This window comes from Muntiacus reevesi, chromosome 10, assembly GCF_963930625.1.
Source record: "Muntiacus reevesi chromosome 10, mMunRee1.1, whole genome shotgun sequence".
Lineage (NCBI taxonomy): Eukaryota > Metazoa > Chordata > Mammalia > Artiodactyla > Cervidae > Muntiacus > Muntiacus reevesi.
In genome coordinates this window covers 45459751-45480122 of record NC_089258.1, presented here as the reverse complement: position 1 = coordinate 45480122, position 20372 = coordinate 45459751, and the positions used below count along the sequence as shown (strand labels likewise).

Here is a 20372-nt window from a genome sequence, read left to right as displayed (position 1 = left end):
TTTTTTTATTCCCAACACACCTTCCCCCATCCCCTTATGGGCATCCTTACCAGCATTTCCAGTGAGAAATTCCTGCGCTCATGGCCCCAGTATTTTGTTTCTTCCAAAGAATATCAATTATCATCACTACCATATTTTAATAGACTATTTTGATTTTAGTTACATGGAAACAATTTATTAGAGTCTTCTATTTTTGTGCTGTAATAAAGAAAATCTTTGTCACAGGATTTCTAGAATGTTATGACTGTGATCATGTTTGATATACATTTACATAAAGTTTTATTCTCTTTAAACATAACAGCCCTGTTTTAAACAGCATCATCTATTGCCATGTGTTTGTGTTCCACAGGAAATAACCCTGGATTTTGCGGTGATCCTGGGACCCCAGCCCATGGGTCCCGGCTTGGAGAGGAGTTTAAGACCAAGAGCCTCCTCCGCTTCTCCTGTGAAATGGGCTACCAGCTGCGGGGCTCGGCCGAGCGGACGTGTCTGCTCAATGGGTCCTGGTCAGGACTGCAGCCCGTGTGCGAGGGTGAGTGGGTCCCAGCCTGAGAGTCGGCGCTGCAGGTGGAAACCGGGTAGCTCTCTCTGAAATGACCAGCAGCGTTCCGCAAAGTCCTTCAGCTGTACACTGTTTCTACAGTTGACTAATCTATCCCCACCCCAAGCGTATTGGAGAATCCTCAGGAAGCAGATTGGGCAAATGGAGGCACTCGGACTGAACAGAAGAAGGCAGAACACCGCCTTGCCCTCTGACAGTCCCCGGTCTGCTGTCTGTCTCTCTGCTCCTGGTGACATCTCCGAGCGGCTCTGCAGTGTGTCCCGGTCTGAGGGCAGTGTCTGTCTGTCTGTTCCTGGTGACATCTCCGAGGGGCTCCGCAGTGTGTCCTGGCCTAGGGAGGTGTCTGTCTGTCTGTCTGCTCCTGGTGACATCTCTGAGTGGCTCTGCAGTATCCTGGCCTAGGGAGGTGTCTGTCTGTCTTTCTGCTCCTGGTGACATCTCCGAGTGGCTCTGCAGTGTGTCCCGGTCTGAGGGCGGTGTCTGTCTGTCTGTCTGCTCCTGGTGACATCTCAGAGTGGCTCTGCAGTGTGTCCTGGTCTGGGGAGGTGTCTGTCTGTCTGTCTGCTCCTGGTGACATCTCCGAGTGGCTCTGCAGTGTGTCCCGGCCTAGGGAGGTGTCTGTCTGTCTGTCCGCTCCTGGTGACATCTCCGAGTGGCTCTGCAGTGTGTCCGGGTCTAGGGAGGTGTCTGTCTGTCTGTCTGCTCCTGGTGACATCGCCAAGGGGCTCTGCAGTGTGTCTGGGTCTAGGGAGGTGTCTGTCCTCGCCTGGTGACCGTCTCTGTGTGGCTCTCAGTATGTTATGGCTGGTGGGGCTGAGAACTCAGGTGAAGGGGCTGTGAGCAGGGCAGGTCCTGACGGGGGCTCCCTGCTGCTGGAAGTCATTCCGCTCACACATTATTTCATCTATTGGTGGCCCTTGTCTTAGTTTCTTGCAAACTTAAACAGTGAAAAAAGTAAAGCAGTTGAGTGTAAGTCATGTTTTCCATAGAAATCTCAGTCCGTTGCTGGGGTACTACACTATGAGTTCTTTCCCAACAAAATATAAGTGAATTCACTTATTCAATTAGGAGAGCTTAACTAAATTTTACTTCATGATGTACTTATCCCAGGCTATGCAAAGTGCTTATTAAATAGCATTTAGTTTAGGAAAATGTTATCATCACTGACTCACTGGACATGAGTTTGAGCAAACTTCAGAAGTTAGTGAAGGACAGGGAAGCCTGGCATACTGCAGTCCGTGGGGTCACAAGGACACGAGTTAGCTACTGAATAACAGTTTAGCAAAAGTCAGAAATTCAAATGGTTCCTATAAAATCCTTTTAAACTTTTCGCTTAAAATCTATATACAAAAAGAAGTTACTAAAATGTTTCAATACTAAATATATTTATCAAAAATGCAATGGTCCACAAAATTGGCTACTTCCAAATTGTACTGTACAGAAATCATTGGAAGTCAGGTGAGTGATAGTTCAGTTACACTCAGGAACACCAGAAATGATGTCTCAGAATAAATGACTAACCCCCTTCCTGCTTCCACATACACACTGAACAACTCTTAAAGCTGTGGAGAATCTGTTGCTTTCTGTTTTTTCTTACTTGCTGACACAGGTCCACATCTTTGGGGCACATACTATTTTCTGTAGAAAGTGGGATAATCAGCAACTTTTCCATTGCCACAAAGGTTATCCATGACCTATGTACTCAATCCCTTGACTAAGGTCACGCCCCTTCTGATGGATTTACCTTCTCTGAATCTATTTAAAAAGACATTAGATCTTGATGGACATTTCAATAAATTTTAAAAAGAGGTTCATGAATTGCAAAATAAAAACATCTGAAAAATTCTTAAGCATCAAAGAACATAACTTTCTAATACATTTTCATCACTTTAAATCATGTTTTCTTTTGTTATGATCTAGTCTTTGAATCGCAGGCTCGCTGATGTAGCTTTCCATTTGGATATATCTTACCAAGATGTGTAAATGTAACTACATCTTTGGGGTAACTCCTAACTCTCTTTCCCAGGAGATTATGATAAAGTTGTCATTTATTGAGGTAATGGACATGTGATTAAAGTGATGATAATGAAAATAAAAATACCAGTATGACTGCCTCTATAAAAGATGGTGGCAGTTTGCACTTAGTTTGGCCTCCCAGGTGTCTCAGTGGTTACGAATCCGCCTGCCAGTGCTGAAGACGCAGGAGACACGGGTTCAGTCCCTGGGTTGGGAAGATCCCCTGGAGGAGGAAATAGCAATCCCAGTCTTATATTCTTGCCTGGAAAATCCCATGGACACAGGAGCCTGGTGGGCTTCAGTCCATGGGGTTGCAGAATCGGACATGACTGAACACTCATGCACACATGTACTCTTACAATGGGAAGCAGTTATCTTTTTTATCCATTTCACAGTGAAGGCACTCCATGTTGATAACTGGAATTGATCATTCACATTGAATTAACTTGTATGAGCAGAGATTAAAACCTACAACTATTTAACTCAGTTCAAAAGCAGTCATCCTAATACAGCATGCTGCTGCGGCTAAGTCACTTCAGTTGTGTCCGGCTCTGTGCGGCCCCATAGACGGCAGCCCACTAGGCTCCCCTGGCCCTGGGATCCTCCAGACAAGAACACTGGAGTGGGTTGCCATTTCCTTCTCCAGTGCATGAAAGTGAAAAGTGAAAGTGAAGCGCTCAGTCAGGTCTGACTCTCAGCAACCCCATAGACTACAGCCTACCAGGCTCTTCTATCCATGGATTTTCCAGGCAAGAGTACTGGAGTGGAGTGCCATTGCCTTCTCCGAATACAGCATGCTAAGTGAGCAATATTGACATGAAAACAATAATGTGCATATGGAATGAGTATGGTGCTATTTTCTTACAAACTGAGTAAAAGACAATGATATTTTATGAAAATGAAGCACATTAAATAAATGTACTTTTAAAAAGATGTATTTATTTAATTTATTTATTTTTCATTTATTTTTATTAGTTGGAGACTAATTACTTTACAATATTGTAGTGGTTTTTGCCATACATTGACATGAATCAGCCATGGATTTACATGTATTGCCCATTCTGATTCCCCCCTCCTGCCTCCCTCCCCACCCCTTTCCTCTGGGTCTTCCCAGTGCACCAGCCCTTAGCACTTGTCTCATGCATCCAACCCGGGCTGGTGATCTGTTTCACCCTTGATAATATACATGTTTCGATGCTGCTCTCTCAAAACATCCCACCCTCGCCTTCTCCCATAGAGTCCAAAAGTCTGTTCTGTACATCTATGAATCCTTTTCTGTTTTGCATATAGGGTTATCATTACCATCTTTGTAAAATCCATATATATGCGTTAGTATACTGTATTGGTCTTTATCTTTCTGGCTTACTTCACTCTGTATAATGGGCTTCAGTTTCATCCATCTCATTAGAACTGATCCAAATGAAATCTTTTTAATGGCTGAGTAATATTCCATGGTGTATATGTACCACGGCTTCCTTATCCTTTCGTCTGCTGATGGCATCTAGGTTGCTTCCATGTCCTGGCTATTATAAACAGTGCTGCGACGAACATTGGGGTGCATGTGTCTCTTTCAGATCTGGTTTCCTTGGTGTGTGTGCCCAGAAGTGGGATTGCTGGGTCATATGGCAGTTCTATTTCCAGTTTTTTATGAAATCTCCACACTGTTTTACATAGTGGCTGTACTAGTTTGCATTCCCACCAACAGTGTAAGAGGGTTCCCTTTTCTCCATACCCTCTCCAGCATTTATTGCTCATAGACTTTTGTGTAGCAGCCATCCTGACTGGCATGTAATGGTAAATCATTGTGGTTTTGATTTGCATTTATCTGATAATGAGTGATGTTGAGCATCTTTTCATGTGTTTGTTAGCCTTCTGTATGTCTTCTTTGGAGAAATGTCTGTTTAGTTCTTTGGCCCATTTTTTGATTGGGTCATTTATTTTTCTGAAATTGAGCTGCAGGAGTTTCTTGTTTATTTTTAAGATTAATCCTTTGTCTGTTGCTTCGTTTGCTATTATTTTCTCCCATTCTGAGGGCTGTCTTTTCACCTTGCTTATAGTTTCCTTTGTTGTGCAAAAGCTTTTAAGTTTCATTAGGTCCCATTTGTTTTTTTGCTTTTATTTCCAATATTCTGGGAGGTGGGTCAGAGAGAATCCTGCTGTGATTTATGTTGGAGAGTGTTTTGCCTATGTTCTCCTCTAGGAGTTTTATAGTTTCTGCTCTTACATTTAGATCTTTAATCCATTTTGAGTTTATTTTTGTGTATGGTGTTAGAAAGTGTTCTAGTTTCATTCTTTTACAAGTGGTTGACCAGTTTTCCCACCACCACTTGTTTGAAAAAATAAAATTGACAAACCGTTAGCAAGACTCATTAAACAACAAAGGGAGAAGAACCAAATTCACAAAATTAGGAATGAAAATGGAGAGATCACAACAGACAACACTGAAATACAAAGGATCATAAGAGACTACTACAACCAGCTCTATGCCAATAAAATGGACAACTTGGAAGAAATGGACAAATTCTTAGAAAAATATAACTTTCTAAAACTGAACCAGGAAGAAATAGAAGATCTTAACAGACCCATCACAAGCACAGAAATCAAAAGTGTAATCAGAAGTCTTCCAGCAAACAAAAGCCCAGGACCAGATGGCTTCACAGCTGAATTCTACCAAAAATTTAGAGAAGAGCTAACACCTATCTTACTCAAACTCTTCCAGGAAATTGCAGAAGAAGGGAAACTTCCAAACTCATTCTATGAGGCCACCATCACCCTAATTCCAAAACCAGACAAAGATGCCACAAAAAAAGAAAACTACAGGCCAATATCACTGATGAACATAGATGCAAAAATCCTTAACAAAATTCTAGCAAACAGAATCCAACAACATATTAAAAAGATCATACATCATGACCAAGTAGGTGTTATCCCAGGAATGCAAGGATTCTGTAATATCTGCCCATCAATCAATATAATGCACCACATTAACAAATTGAAAGATAAAAGCCATATGATTATCTCAATAGATGCAGAAAAAGCCTTTGACAAAATTCAACATCCATTTATGATTAAAACTCTCCAGAAAACCGGAATAAAAGGAACATACCTCAACATAATAAAAGCTATATATGAGAAACCCACAGCAAGCATTACCCTCAATACTGAAAAATTGAAAGCATTTCCCCTAAAATCAGAAACAAGACAAGGGTGCCCACTCTCACCACTACTATTCAACATAGTTTTGGAAGTGTTGGTCCCAGCAATCAGAGCAGAAAAAGAAGTAAAAATAATCCAGATAGGAAAAGAAGAAGTGAAACTCTCACTGTTTGCAGATGACATGATCCTCTACATAGAAAACCCTAAAGACTCTACCAGAAAATTACTAGAGCTAATCAATGAATACAGTAAAGTTTCAGGATATAAAATTAACACACAGAAATCCCTTGCATTCCTATACACTAACCATGAGAAAACAGAAAGAGAAATTAAGGAAACAATACCATTTACCATTGCAACAAAAACAATAAAATACTTAGGACTATATCTACCTAAAGAAACAAAAAACCTATACATAGAAAACTAGAAAACACTGATGAAAGAAATCAAAGAGGACACAAACAGATAGAGAAATATACCGTGTTCATGGACTGGAAGAATCAATATTGTCAAAATGGCTATACTACCCAAAGCAATCTATAGATTCAATGCAATCCCTATCAAGCTACCAACAGTATTCTTCACAGAACTAGGACAAATAATTTCACAATTTGTATGGAAATACAAAAAACCTTGAATAGCCAAAGCAATCTTGAGAGAGAAGAATGGAACTGGAGGAATCAACCTGCCTGACTTCAGACTATACGACAAAGCCACAGTCATCAAGAGAGTATGGTACTGGCACAAAGACAGAAATACAGATCAGTTGAACAGAATAGAAAGCCCAGAGATAAATCCATGAACCTATGGACACCTTATATTTGACAAAGGTGGCAAGGATATACAATGGGGAAAAAAAGATGTATTTATAAAGAAATTTTAACTTGTAACTTTCCAAATATCTCATTTTCCCTCTAACAACCCTAAATTTAGTCTCTTATTTTGCCCAAGTGTCAGTCTTTTTATGTCTCACAACATCAGGACCTTATTTTAAAAACAGTTATGTTGACCCTGTTTTCTGATCTCCACATTCATAGGCGTGATCATCAGTGAAAGCGTCCCTGTTAGGGGGAAAAAAAAGTTAAACATGAATTTCATAGTATCAAATTCAATATTAGAAGGGACTTTATAAACATTAGGGTGTCATTACTATGAGGGACATTCCTTTATTAACAATATATTTGTCTATATATTAAGTTGAATATGTTTCAACAGTCACCTACTTTATTTTAGGATTAGTGTCTCACAGGTCACTTTTGAAAATTGCTACATATTTTTGAGATTAATCCTTTGTCTGTTGCTTCGTTTACTATTATTTTCTCCCATTCTGAGGGCTGTCTTTTCACCTTGCTTATAGTTTCCTTTGTTGTGCAAAAGCTTTTAAGTTTCATTAGGTCCCATTTGTTTATTTTTGCTTTTATTTCCAATATTCTGGGAGGTGGGTCAGAGAGAATCCTTCTGTGATTTATGTTGGAGAGTGTTTTGCCTATGTTCTCCTCTAGGAGTTTTATAGTTTCTGCTCTTACATTTAGATCTTTAATCCATTTTGAGTCTATTTTTGTGTATGGTCTTAGAAGGTGTTCTAGTTTCATTCTTTTACAAGTGGTTGACCAGTTTTCCCAGCACCACTTGTTAAAGAGGTTGTCTTTTTTCCATTGTATATTCTTGCCTCCTTTGTCGAAGATAAGGTGTCCATAGGTTCATGGATTTATCTCTGGGCTTTCTATTCTGTTCCATTGATCTATGTCTGTCTTTGTGCCAGTACCATATTGTCTTGATGACTGTGACTTTGTAGTATAGTCTGAAGTCAGGCAGGTTGATTCCTCCAGTTCCATTCTTCTTTCTCAATATTACTTTGGCTATTCGAGGTTTTTTGTATTTCCATACAAATTGTGAGATTATTTGTCCTAGTTCCGTGAAGAATACTGTTGGTAGCTTGATAGGGAGTGCACTGATTCTATAGATTGCTTTGGGTAGTATAGCCATTTTGACAATATTGATTCTTCCAGTCCATGAACACGGTATATTTCTCCATCTGTTTGTGTCCTCTTTGATTTCTTTCATCAGTGTTTTATAGTTTTCTATGTATAGGTCTGCCATATGACCCAGCAATCCCACTTCTGGGCACACACACCAAGGAAACCAGATCTGAAAGAGACACATGCACCCCAATGTTCGTCGCAGCACTGTTTATAATAGCCAGGACATGGAAGCAACCTAGATGCCATCAGCAGACGAATGGATAAGGAAGCCGTGGTACATATACACCATGGAATATTACTCAGCCATTAAAAAGAATTCATTTGAATCAGTTCTAATGAGATGAATGAAACTGGAGCCCATTATACAGAGTGAAGTAAGCCAGAAAGATAAAGACCAATACAGTATACTAACGCATATATATGGATTTTACAAAGATGGTAATGATAACCCTATATGCAAAACAGAAAAAGATTCATAGATGTACAGAACAGGCTTTTGGACTCTGTGGGAGAAGGCGAGGGTGGGATGTTTTGAGAGAGCAGCATCGAAGCATGTATATTATCAAGGGTGAAACAGATTGCACCAGCCCGGGTTGGATGCATGAGACAAGTGCTAAGGACTGGTGCACTGGGAAGACCCAGAGGGATGGGGTGGGGAGGGAGGCAGGAGGGGGATCGGGATGGGGAATTCATGTAAATCCATGACTGATTCATGTCAATGTATGACAAAAACCACTACAATATTGTAAAGTAATTAGCCTCCAAGTAATAAAAATAAAATAAAAAAATACAAAAATAGAAAAAAGAGAAATCATATTGGTGGTCACCTGGGGTAAGAAGGGGAAGTGTGGTTCAGAAGAGGAGTGTGAAGGGTTCTAGGATACTGTCCCTTTGCTGTTTATTGGCCCAAATGCTAGGTACCCAAGTGTATTCAACTGGTGACAATAAAAAAAAAAAAAAAGAAAAGAAAATTGCTACATAGTTTTTAATAGCAGATATGACTGGAAGAAAACATAGTGACATGGGTGTCTTTTGTTACAAGTTGGATCAATATAATTCTTTGCTGTTTCAGTTCATACTCATGAACAATAACTGTGCATAGGAAGCAATGAATCCATTTGTGCAGTGGAGTAATGGTCTTGAGTAGGCCAACAGCTTGGATTTTTGCAGTGAAATTTTAATTTATGTCACAACCATCATAGAACTCTGTGCTTTAGAGAGTGTTAGGCATCATCTGCCTCAAGATTGGTAAACATATCTCATCTCAAATGTCAACCAATAAACCACTGAACAGTCTGTGTTAGAAGGGATTGTAACCCAGACTCATCAGGGAAGAGGATGATAACTGGTTAGTTTACATCTGACGTAGATAAATGAAAGTGTTAGTTGCTCAGTTGTGTTTGACTATTTGTGACCTTATGGGCCATAACCCACCAGGCTCCTCTGTTCATGGAATTCTCCAGACAAGAATAATAGAGTGGGTAGCCATTCTCTCCTCCAGAGGATCTTCCCAACCCAGGGATCAAACCTGCGTCTCCTGCATAGCAGGCGGCTTCTTTACCATCTGAGCAACCAGGGAAGTGTAGGTACAAATGTAAAAGCACCAGCAAGTATACTCTTTATTTGTCAAACAAGATCTAGTCCAAATCAGATCTGAGAGTATATGAATTTTTTAACAAACTTATAGGCAATTCCATAAACTTCTATTATAGTGGATTTTATTTTGCGATGTGTTTTCTTCCATATTTTAAAAGAGAGTGTGTCTTTGTTCACAGGCTAGAGTTGAAAGTGAAACAGCTAAATAGGCCAGAATATTTGCAAATATTTTCATCATTCTGAGAAAAGGGACTCATGATACATTCTTCTTATTAGAATTTACATCCTTTGTATGTCTGTATGTTGTGCATTATTGTGGGAGGATTAAGAAGGAAAAATAACCATCTTTATGGTAAATGGGTTCAATGAAAAAAAGGCAGAGTCTTGTAATGGATTGAGATAGCATTGATACACACCCAGCAGCTGCTGAGTTTCCTTTTTTGCTGAGGAAGGAATGTACCTGATAGATACTCAATGTAGACCTGTCACACTGCCCATCTTAGCTGAAGTCTTCATGCCTATACACAGCATTGTGGTCATTCAGAGAGATTTAAGGTGTGGCCATTCCAAAGCCAGTCGAGGTCTAGAACTTTTATGGGCTTCCCAATGGCTCAGTGGTAAGGAACCCACCTGCAATGCATAAGATGGAAGAGACTCAGACTCTATCCTTGGGTGGAGAAGATCCCCTGGAGTAGGGAATGGCAATCCACTACAGTATTTTTGCTGGAAAGTCCCATGGACAGAGACAGCCTGGCAGGCTACAGTCCATGGGCTCGCAAAGAGTCAGACATGACTGAGCCCAAATACAGAGATTTATAGACAGGAGGAGGGCGCTACATGCAGAAACAGCACAGACAGCTCTGACGGTCATCTTCAGGTTGGTCATCAGTGGTCTGACCAGCGTCATCTGGCTCTTTGAGTGCAGTCAGGCTTCAGTTCCAGGACTGGTTTGCTCCCATTTCCTCGAGGCTGGTCCTGAGACTTGTGGCAGCCTGTGTCACGGCTGCAGTCTGCTCATGGTGGAGGTAACTTCTCCACCTGGCGGGGGTCTCCGTTTCTGCCCAAGAGCTCACAGGACATGGCTCACAGTTTTATCTACAGCCCTGGAAAAGGAACTGTTAAAGGCCCTGACTTGTGACTAAACTGTTTTTATTTTGTCTTGTTGGACTCCTTTCTTTGGTTCTGCATTTTCTCACTTCTCTGATTAAATTCATTGTTTGGCTACAGTTTTTCTGCAGATGAAAGGCAGGCAGGGGATGTAGGGGTGGGGCAGGACCTCAGTGACTTCCGATGATTTCTTAAATAAATGCGCGATCCGTTACACAGATGGCCCTCGACCTCTCGAGTTTATCGCATGGTGACGGGTCTCCCGCTGCCGTTCTGTTTCCCCACAGCTGTGTCCTGTGGGAACCCGGGGACGCCCGCCCATGGCAGGATCGTCAGCAGCGATGGCGTGCTGTTCTCCAGTTCGGTGGTCTACGCATGCTGGGACGGCTACAGGACCTCAGGGCTGACCACGCGCCACTGCACTGCCAACGGGACCTGGACTGGCACAGCCCCTGACTGCACGCGTGAGTGGCCGCCAACCTGGCCAGACCCAGGTCCCCACAGCGACTCACACTGGACTGGGAGAAAGGAGCTGATTTTACAGAGGCTGTGTTGTTTAATCCCTAGGGAAAAAAGGATTATATCACATGTATGTTTGCTAATAGGACCCCTTTCTAAGCACTTCTAGATTTTTCTTCACTTTCTTATTTTTATGGTTAAAAATGCTTTGCCTGACTGGTTGAGTTGGATATTATAAAACTGAGTTCAGAAAAGGCAAGGTTCATTCTCTCTGTAGGCCAGTTAGTCTGAAGGGAAATGGTGCAGGAGCCTGGTTCTCTCTGATCTCAGCCTGTGTCTCTGTCCTTGACTTTGTGGGGTGACCCCTCACAACATTTAGTTAAGGACAGAACACGGATGACAGTTGTCATCTACACAGCCAACCACCAGTGGAGTAGAAATAAGCGGTTCCAAACATGCAGCCTCCTGATGGCCGGCCAGCGAAACTGTCCCCCAGAGAGAGGCTGGCATCGCTGTGCCCAGCCACGGCGTCGTCACTCTGAAGAGCAGCTTAAGGAGAGTCCCTTAAACAGAAGCCAGGAGTCAGTCATCCCGTGATGATGGTGTGTCTCTCTGTGTCTGTTCTCTGCTGGTTAGTCATCAGCTGTGGAGACCCAGGGACCCTGGCGAACGGCATCCAGTTCGGGACCGATTTCACCTTCAACAAGACGGTCAGCTACCAGTGTAACCCCGGCTACACCATGGAGCCCGCCACGTCCCCCACCATCCGCTGCACCAAGGACAGTACCTGGAATCACAGCAAACCGACCTGCAAAGGCGAGTGTTGGGGCTCCTCTTGTGCGTCACTCACACATGGAGACTCTTTATTGAGTTAACATTTTACATCAGTTTGCAAGCATCCGTGTAGACCTTCTACGTGCTCACCTTTGCTGTAAACTCATTCGCAAGTATTAAATCACTTCCTTTTCTTACTACCTTAATCTTGGTCTTACAGCCCGGAGACTGACTCACAGAGAGTTGCAGTAAATTCTCGGGTCGCAGGTCAGGTCTTGGAGACATCGGGCTTCAGGGACGACTCTGAAGTCCGTGCTGTGAACCCAGATCTGTCTCGGTGTGCGTGGCTGTGTTGAGTCCTGTGGCCATCACCACGGGGCTGGAGAGGCGGGTCACAGCCGATCATCAGATAGTGCAGAACAGTGGCAGAGACCACCAGTGTCCTGATGCCGGTGGGCCTCGGGCGCTGAGACTAAGGAAGCCCCACCACGAGGAGGGGGTACAGGGAGGTTTCCCACTTGGCCGGTGGACTTTCCAGGGAGAGAGTGAGCAGGCAGAAGGCGTCTCGGGGAGCAGAGGGGCTGGTGGTTCGCTGATCCAGGACTGATCTGCAGGGTGAGCGTCTCCACCAGCTCCAGATGGAGCTGCAGGCCTTCTCAGCTGGGCAGGAGGGGCGGGGCAAGAGAGGGCATGGATGCCGGCAGTGACCACACAGTAGAAAGGGGCGTCTTATGGTCGTTAGACGAGGAAGGGGGAAGAGCTGGGAGCTGGAGTAGCAGGAACCCTCAGGAGGAAGGTGTGTCCTGTGTGGACAGTCTTGTGAGGTCAGAGGAGACCCCACCCCGAGGGCCTTGTTTACGCCCTTCCGACCTGGGCGGTTTTGGTGCATCCTGGTTTCCTCCCGTCAGTGGGTAAGGAGTCCTGTCTCATGTCCTTCTTTACAGCTGCAGTTATTAACACCGTGCAGCGCTGTGGCAGGTGCTAAGAGGGTGTTACATGCAACTCACACAGTCCTGTTGGGAGCATTCTAGTCCAGTGAGCGTGTCCACACACTTATCCCTAGAATGTCTGCTCTCTGGACTTCAGATACATTTGGGTAGATCTTGTCCCTCTGTTTAGTGTGTGTTGGATTAACAGCCCTTCCACAGCCAACCCGGCCCTCACGGATGAGACCTGTCTCTTCTCCTGCTGGCCACCCTGCCCACTCCTCCCTGGAGCCATGTCACTCATCACCGTTCCCACCTGGGGGCCTTGGAACCCGACGTCAACCTGTCTAGACTGCTCCCCCAGTCTTCATTAGGGGTTCTGCAAAAATCTCTGTTGAATGAGTGCACAGATGGAGGGAAGGTGGATGGCAAGAGGAGGGCCCGTGTCCAGCTTCCGGGCTTGCACGTGTGGTTGGGTCTGTGTCTTTCCCACGTGAGAAGGTGTGAGCACCCGTGAGAAAGTGCAGGGGAGGAAATACGGCTGAGTCTCCTCTCCTGCCGCCTTCCGTGCCCACTGTCAGCGGCAAACCTCCTCCAATGTGAAGTCTCGGAGCTCTTGGGTCTTCAGGGAGCTCTTAGACCAGGCGTTGTAGAACAATGGTTGGAGTGGGCCAGGCAGATGCCAGCACCAGCGGGCGCTCACTCCTGGGAAGAGTGTTCTCCCTCGAAGCCCCTGGATGAGACAGAGCCCTGGCAAAGCGGTTTCTTACAGGGTCTTCTCTAACCACGCAAGTGTTAGTGCTCAATTCTGCAGCAAGTGCATCAGCAGCCTATGTCTTTTGGAAACTATATGCTATCTTTATATAAAGACTCTGGAGAAGGAAATGGCAACCCACTCCAGTACTCTTGCCTGGAAAATCCCATGGACGGAGGAGCATGGTAGGCTACAGTCCATGGGGTCGCAAAGAGCTGGACACGACTGAGTGACTTCACTTTCACTTTCATGACTTTCACTTCTTTCTTTTATATAAAGAAAAAAGTACAGATAAATTCTTGCCATCTGTTTATATAAATTCAAATGTTTGTACTCATGTCATAGGACCATGCTCCTGACTGAATTTGCCTCTGGTAACCATCGTAAGAAAACATCAGTGGAACAACAGTCTTTCTTTCTTGTCTTATAGACTGAGACTGTCTTGTTTACTCCACCTTCTTTTATGGTGGGATATGCTTTGACTTTGCTTTGCTTTTATGAACTTGATCTAAATTAATGAGGAAATGTTAGAGAAAAGTTTTATTATTTTGATTTACTATCTTCTTCAGTAATTTGTCTATAAAAAATTCAGCCCTTGTAGATGTCTTTTGCAACATGGGTGAAATTAAAATGTGAGGCCTTGGAGAGCTGTGTTGTGTTGGAAACTCCAGAATGTTGAATCCTGTTTGTTCCCTGACAGCTGTCACATGCGGCCAGCCTCCTCCGGTCCAGGACGGGAAGGTGGAAGGAACGGACTTCCGCTGGGGCGCCAGCATCAGCTACAGCTGCGCCCACGGCTTCCAGCTCTCCCAGCCCGCCATCCTCTCCTGCGAAGGCCGAGGGGTCTGGAGGGGCGAGGTCCCCCAGTGCCTGCGTAAGTCCTCAGGAGCACAAACCACGACACGCAAACCTCGGGCTGCAGTCTGAGCAGGAGGGCCTGTGGGACTTGTAGGCAGGGAGCAACAGGCTAAAGACTCCACGTGTGACCCAGGCTGCCCGAGGGCAGATTCTGTCCTTGTCTTCATCGTTGGCTCCTAAGTATTTAATGTGTGTACGTTCTTTGTGACCCATTGGACTATAGCCCTCTAGGATCCTCTGTCCATGGGCTTCTCCAGGCAAGAAGACTGGAATGGGTTGCCATTTCCTTCTCCAGGGGATCTTCCCTACCCAGGGATCGAACGTGTATCTCCTGCATATCAGGCTGATTCTTTACCCACTGGGCCTCCCAGGGCTTAATGGGAGGATTTAATGGAAAGTAGTTAGACAAGTTGAATAGACGAACCTCACCCGGGGCACAGACTGTGCACTGACCTCCTGGTTGTCTTCTCTAGCTGTGTTCTGTGGGGACCCCGGCATCCCTGCTGAGGGGCGCCTCAGTGGCAAGAGCTTCACCTACAGATCTGAAGTCTTCTTCCAGTGCAAGTCCCCCTTCCTCCTGGTGGGGTCGTCCCGGAGAGTCTGCCAGGCAGACGGCACCTGGAGTGGCGTCCAGCCCACCTGCATTGGTAATGATGGCAAGACAGCCCTGGAGGTGGGGAGAGGGCATTTCATTCTAAAGCTGGAGCATCTGCGGGCACACAGGTGATGCTCTCCTGGGAGATGTTCTGTGCAGGGGCTGACCAGCCATGCTGATGGCAGCCTCTTTTAAATCCTGTCACGGAGCTTGGAGTTGACGTGATAAGTCATTTAAAAACAGCTCCTAGACTCTCTTACCCTGGCAGCCCCCCTCTGCCCATGTCAGCTGACAGCCGCGATCTTCAGGGGAAAGACCAGTTTGCTGAAGATCTCATTGTTGCCGTGGCACCAGAAGGGCCCCCACTTCAGTGCCTGACACCCTCTCCCCCAGCCCACCCCCGCCCCCAGTAAACCACCCGCTCTGTCAGCCACGGCTAGTGCTCTGCTGACCTTCCAATATGAAGGGAAACTTACAAGTTAAAAGAGATTCTCTACATGACCTAAACTCCTCCTTTTTAGACTAAATCTCTGTCTCATAGGAAGGGTTCAGGTAGAAATTATGCTGGTCGACAAACTGCATCAGTGACACAGGAACCAGAACCCTCCCTGCTTCACTCCCAGCCTCCCTCCACCTCGCCCTGCAGACTGAGCGAGTGATGGCCGGCCGCTGCGCGCCCTGCTTCCCCGAGCATGAGAGGACCTTCTGCACGCACGCAGCAAGCAGGGAATGACTTCTATCCCTGGTTGTTTTCTAAGAAAGTAAATACCTACTTAAAAATACGGTGTCAACAATAATTTCTTTGGAACACTGCTTTTTATAATTAAAGTTTACTGCCATTGGACTAAAACTATTGCTTTATTTTAGCTATTTCTGAAAAAGTAAAAATATATATATATTTTTTTCTTCCCTCCAATAGGTTAGTTTCTCTTGAAAACACTTTTTTGAAGTTATCTATTTTGCTTTCCCATCAGCAGCTGGAGAGCTGACATACTGAAGCCACTCATTGATTGCTGAAGTAGTACAATTTTTTAGAAAAATATCACTGTTGGTCTACCATATACTTATATTTTGAAGCATTAAGTATATTCCACATTTTGAAATCTTAGGAAAATTAGTTTAAGATGTTTAGAGTAATATAATAGATGACCAAATGAGATGGTGATTAATTAAATCAACAAAAAATAAAAGGTCATAATAGGTAATTATTAAAGACTATATATATCATTAACTAACCAATACAGTATGTTAGTAGAGAAAACTTAAACCAGAGAATGGAAGAGAATGTGTTTCTTCTGACATAGAAAATAGTATAATCAGGGCAATTTAGAGTCTGATAAAGCACTAAAGATTAACATCTAAAGAAATCAGAAAAAAGATGAAAATAGCAATTTAATTTTTAATTTTCTTGCAAGACATCTTGCTCACTTGTCAAAACACAATTTTCTGAATTTTGTAAGACCTCTTAGTAAAAATATTAGAATTCCTGTAATAACCATATCTGGCTCTCTTTGCTTTTTTTTTATAATTGTGAATTTCAGATCCTGCTCATAACACCTGCCCAGATCCTGGTACTCCACAGTTTGGAATACAGAATAGCTCAAGAGGATATGAGGTATTTCATTTTTATTTTGCTATGTTTTTCTCTATTTTAAAATGTAATTGATACTTAAATATACATGTGTCTGTGTACATATCTGACTCATGTTACATTTGCCCAAATATAGTCCATTCAGAGAGGATTTCTGCTTATTATGTTAACTGTTAGAACTGAGACAACTGTATCTGATTCACACAGAATTAATTGCTGTATAAATTTCTATTTGAAAGCATGTATATTTCTTTCTGTCTGCTGAATTGACACAGCAAATCTCAAATGAGGGTGATTTGCCACTGATTCACATAAGAGGACTCCACTTGGTGACCAGATAGAATAGGTGAATAACATTAAATCCCAGAGACAAAAACAGAAGAAGAAAATGCCTTCAAAGTATATTAACACTTATGTTAACACAAATATCAGAGAAACGCCTAAACATGGAAAGTAAAGAAGCTTGAAATAAAATGTTTCAACCATCTTAAGTAATTGAGTGACTTCAGGTTCTCTGATCAGATACCTTTGAGAGCCAGAGCTAAACATACACACTACTTCCAAGTTACCGTTCCCATTCATTGAGAATAAAAGTCCCTTTTCTTCAGCCACTTCTCCTCCTTTTACCTGAAGTGTAAACTGTCCTCACTTGATTGCCCTGATGCCACACTGGCTCCTTCCTGACAGCCTCGCCTCACTCTGCAAGGACAGCCTCACAGGTCCCCGGGTTAAATCTAGCGCACTTTATGTAGGGTCTCGTGTGTGGCCTTGCAGCTTCAGGTCACGTTTTCTGACATATGCTGAACACATTGCAACACCAGAAAATACAAGATGTGGGCGTTCTCACTAACTCATCATGAGAAACCCAAGTTGTGGTCACCCCTGGTTTCAGTGACCCCTAACTTGCCTGCATGTGGCCTGTAGGAAGTGAACCTTCATGACGATTGCTTTCAGTGATGCAGTCCTGTGATCTGCTGTGAGAAGCTAACCGGGAGGGGTGGCCCACCATTCCCCTTATGACAGTAGTTACACTACCCCAGATAACAGACTGGACCCAAGGCAAGATTTACTAATCATTTAAAAACCCAGATGCCATCTTTTAAAGAGATGACTGAGACCATCAGAAGAATAGTTCTGGAGGATTCTATGATGGAGTCCTTATCAGTCTCCAGGCCAGTTCCTGCAAGTGCTAAAGTAACTTGCTGACAAGCACTAATTGCTTAGAATAGGACTTGTTGTTTAGCCTCAAAGTCATGTCTGACTCTTTTGCGACCCTACGGATTGTAGCCCGCCAGGCTTCTCTGTCCATGGGGATCCTCCAGGCAAGAATACTGGAGTGGGTTGCCATTTCCTCCTAGATTGGATCTTCCCAATGCAGGGATTGAACCCAGGTCTCCTGCTTTGGCAGGTAGACTCTTTACTGCTGAGCCACCTAGGAAACCCAGAATAGGACTAGCAGAGGGGAAAAAAACAGAAAAGAAAAGAAAATTATCACAAACTAAAGAGATAAGGCTAAAACTAAAGAGAAAAGGCATACTTTGTTACCCAAATAAACTGCTTCTAAATAATCACGGGTCACCGTATCTAAGACCTCACACAATCCATTGAACAACCTGTACTGTGTCTAACACAGCCAAGCAGGAGATGTGGGTTTGATCCCTGAGTTGGAAAAATCCCCTGGAGAAGGAAATGGCAGCTTAATCCAGTATTCTTGTCTGAGAAATACCTTCGACAGAGGAGCCTGGCGGGCTACAGTCCATGGGGTCACAGAACAGTTGGCTACAATTGAGCAACTAAACAAGAACAACTGTGTCTGACACTTTAACCCACATTTTACGTGTACACATTGGTTCACACCCGACCCTGGAGCGTGCTTTCCAGCGCGAGTATGTCCATGGCACCTCTGAGCTTGGTGCTGGCTTTCCCCTCCAGGTTGGAAGCATGGTGTTTTTCCGGTGCCGAAAAGGTTACCACGTTCAAGGCTCTACAACTCGAACTTGCCTGGCGAACCTGACGTGGAGCGGCATCCAGACAGAGTGCATCCGTAAGTGTGACTCTGTGCAAGGGCAGGGCCTGTCTGCTCTCCAGCAGCTGAAAGAATTCACCTTCCTGAGAGAGAATGAGGGGCTTATTTTTGTTTGTCTCTTTCCATTCCCTAAACTCATTTCTCAGAGTCTGATTCCCTAGAACCAGGAGCAGCAGCAGCACCTGGAATTTGTCTGAAGTTTGAAACTTGAGTCCCATCCTGCACATACCTGCAGTATCTGAGGCTCTGGGGGCCAGGGGCGGGTGGGGTGCAGAGAAGGAGGGGACCCCAGTCTGTAGTTCCCAGGCACCTCCGGTGATACCCAGGCCCCAAAGCCTGAGAAACTGTCCTAAACCAAAGTCCAGTGAATAACACTGTAGTTAACACTCACTGAGAAAAAACCTGCATGTGCTCCTACTCCCCTAGTATGTTCACCTCGGATCACTAAAGATCATGTGACTTGTCAGAGTATTAATACAAGTGTTTAAACTATTCTTTTTGGAGTCCATATGAATTGATAATTCAAATACTTTGGACCAAGTTTTGTTTTGTGATTTTAATCATTTAATCATTAGAATTAGGAAAAATGTAATGATTAGTAACAAACCTTTCATCCTCTACCAATCTAGGACAAGGTAGTGTCTAACTCTTACCAGGTTCAGTCAGTCAGTCAGTCAGTTCAGTCGCTCAGTCATGTCCGACTCTTTGCGACCCCTTGAACCGCAGCACGCCAGGCCTCCCTGTCCATCACCAACTCCCGGAGTTTACTCAAACTCATGTCCATCAAGTTGGTGATGCCATCCAGCCATCTCATCCTCTATCATCCCCTTCTCCTCCTGCCCACAACCCCTCCCAGCATCAGGGTCTTTTCCAAAGAGTCAGCTCTTCACATGAGGTGGCCAAAGTATTGGAGTTTCAGCTTCAGCATCAGTCCTTCCAATGAACACCCAGGACTGATCTCCTTTAGGATAGACTGATTGGATCTCCTTGCAGTCCAAGGGACTCTCAAGAGTCTTCTCCAACACCACAGTTCAAAAGCATCCATTTTTTGGCGTTCAACTTTCTTCACAGTCCAACTCTCACATCCATAATTGACCACTGGAAAAACCATAGCCTTGACCAGATGGACCTTTGTTGGCAAAGTAATGTCTCTGCTTTTTAATATGCTGTCTAGGTTGGTCATAACTTTCCTTCCAAGGACTAAGTGTCTTTTAATTTCATGACTGCAATCACTATCTGCAATGATTTTGGAGCCCAAAAAAATAAAGACTGTTTCCACTGTCTCCCCATCTATTTCCCCATTAGCTCTATACAAAAATGTTCTGAGGATGTAAGTTGTGAATTTTGTGTATTTATGTATCAGTCTTTATTTCAAAGCTATCATCTCTATTCTAAATCTCTACATGAATCCTCTATGTGAATATTATACAGAGATATCACACATGCATGCATGTATATGTATGTATATACACCTAGGTGTGTGTGTCTGTGTGTGGAGCTTGCTAACATTAGGTCTTCATTACCTTGAAAATTTGGAGAAGGAAATGGAAACACCTCCAGTATTCTTTCCCGGGAAATCCCATGGACAGAGGAGGCTGGCAGGCTACAGTCTATGGGGTCACAAGAGTCGACCTACTGACTAAACCACCATCACCTTGAAAGTTTGTCAAAGTGAAAAATATTACAATACTTAAAAAGATTGTATTAGTGATGTTAATAATATAAGCTTGTTTTATAATACTTGGCCACGTCCTTTATTTGAGACATAAATGTGCACTCTATAAAGAATGAAAAGTTATTTGAGATCAAGCATGGGGCTTCCCAGGGTGCGCTAGTGGTAAAGAACCCCCCTGCCCATGCAGAAGACATAAGTAAGTGACATGGTCTCGATCCCTGGGTCAGGAAGATCCCTGGAAGGAGGGCATGGCAACCCGCTGCAGTATTCTTGCCTGGGGAATCTCATGAACAGA

The 20372-nt window shown here is 43.9% G+C and overlaps 1 protein-coding gene across 1 annotated transcript in view; it reads left to right on the top strand.

The window, feature by feature from the left end:
- Positions 1–20372, top strand: part of LOC136176275 (CUB and sushi domain-containing protein 1) — a 1594796-nt gene that overhangs the window by 1553219 nt on the left and 21205 nt on the right. Inside the window, exons 56-62 of the mRNA XM_065946402.1 lie at positions 350–532; positions 10707–10883; positions 11515–11694; positions 14033–14206; positions 14664–14837; positions 16327–16400; positions 18309–18420. Coding sequence (XP_065802474.1) covers positions 350–532; positions 10707–10883; positions 11515–11694; positions 14033–14206; positions 14664–14837; positions 16327–16400; positions 18309–18420 — 1074 coding nt within the window. The remainder of the gene's footprint in view (positions 1–349; positions 533–10706; positions 10884–11514; positions 11695–14032; positions 14207–14663; positions 14838–16326; positions 16401–18308; positions 18421–20372) is intronic.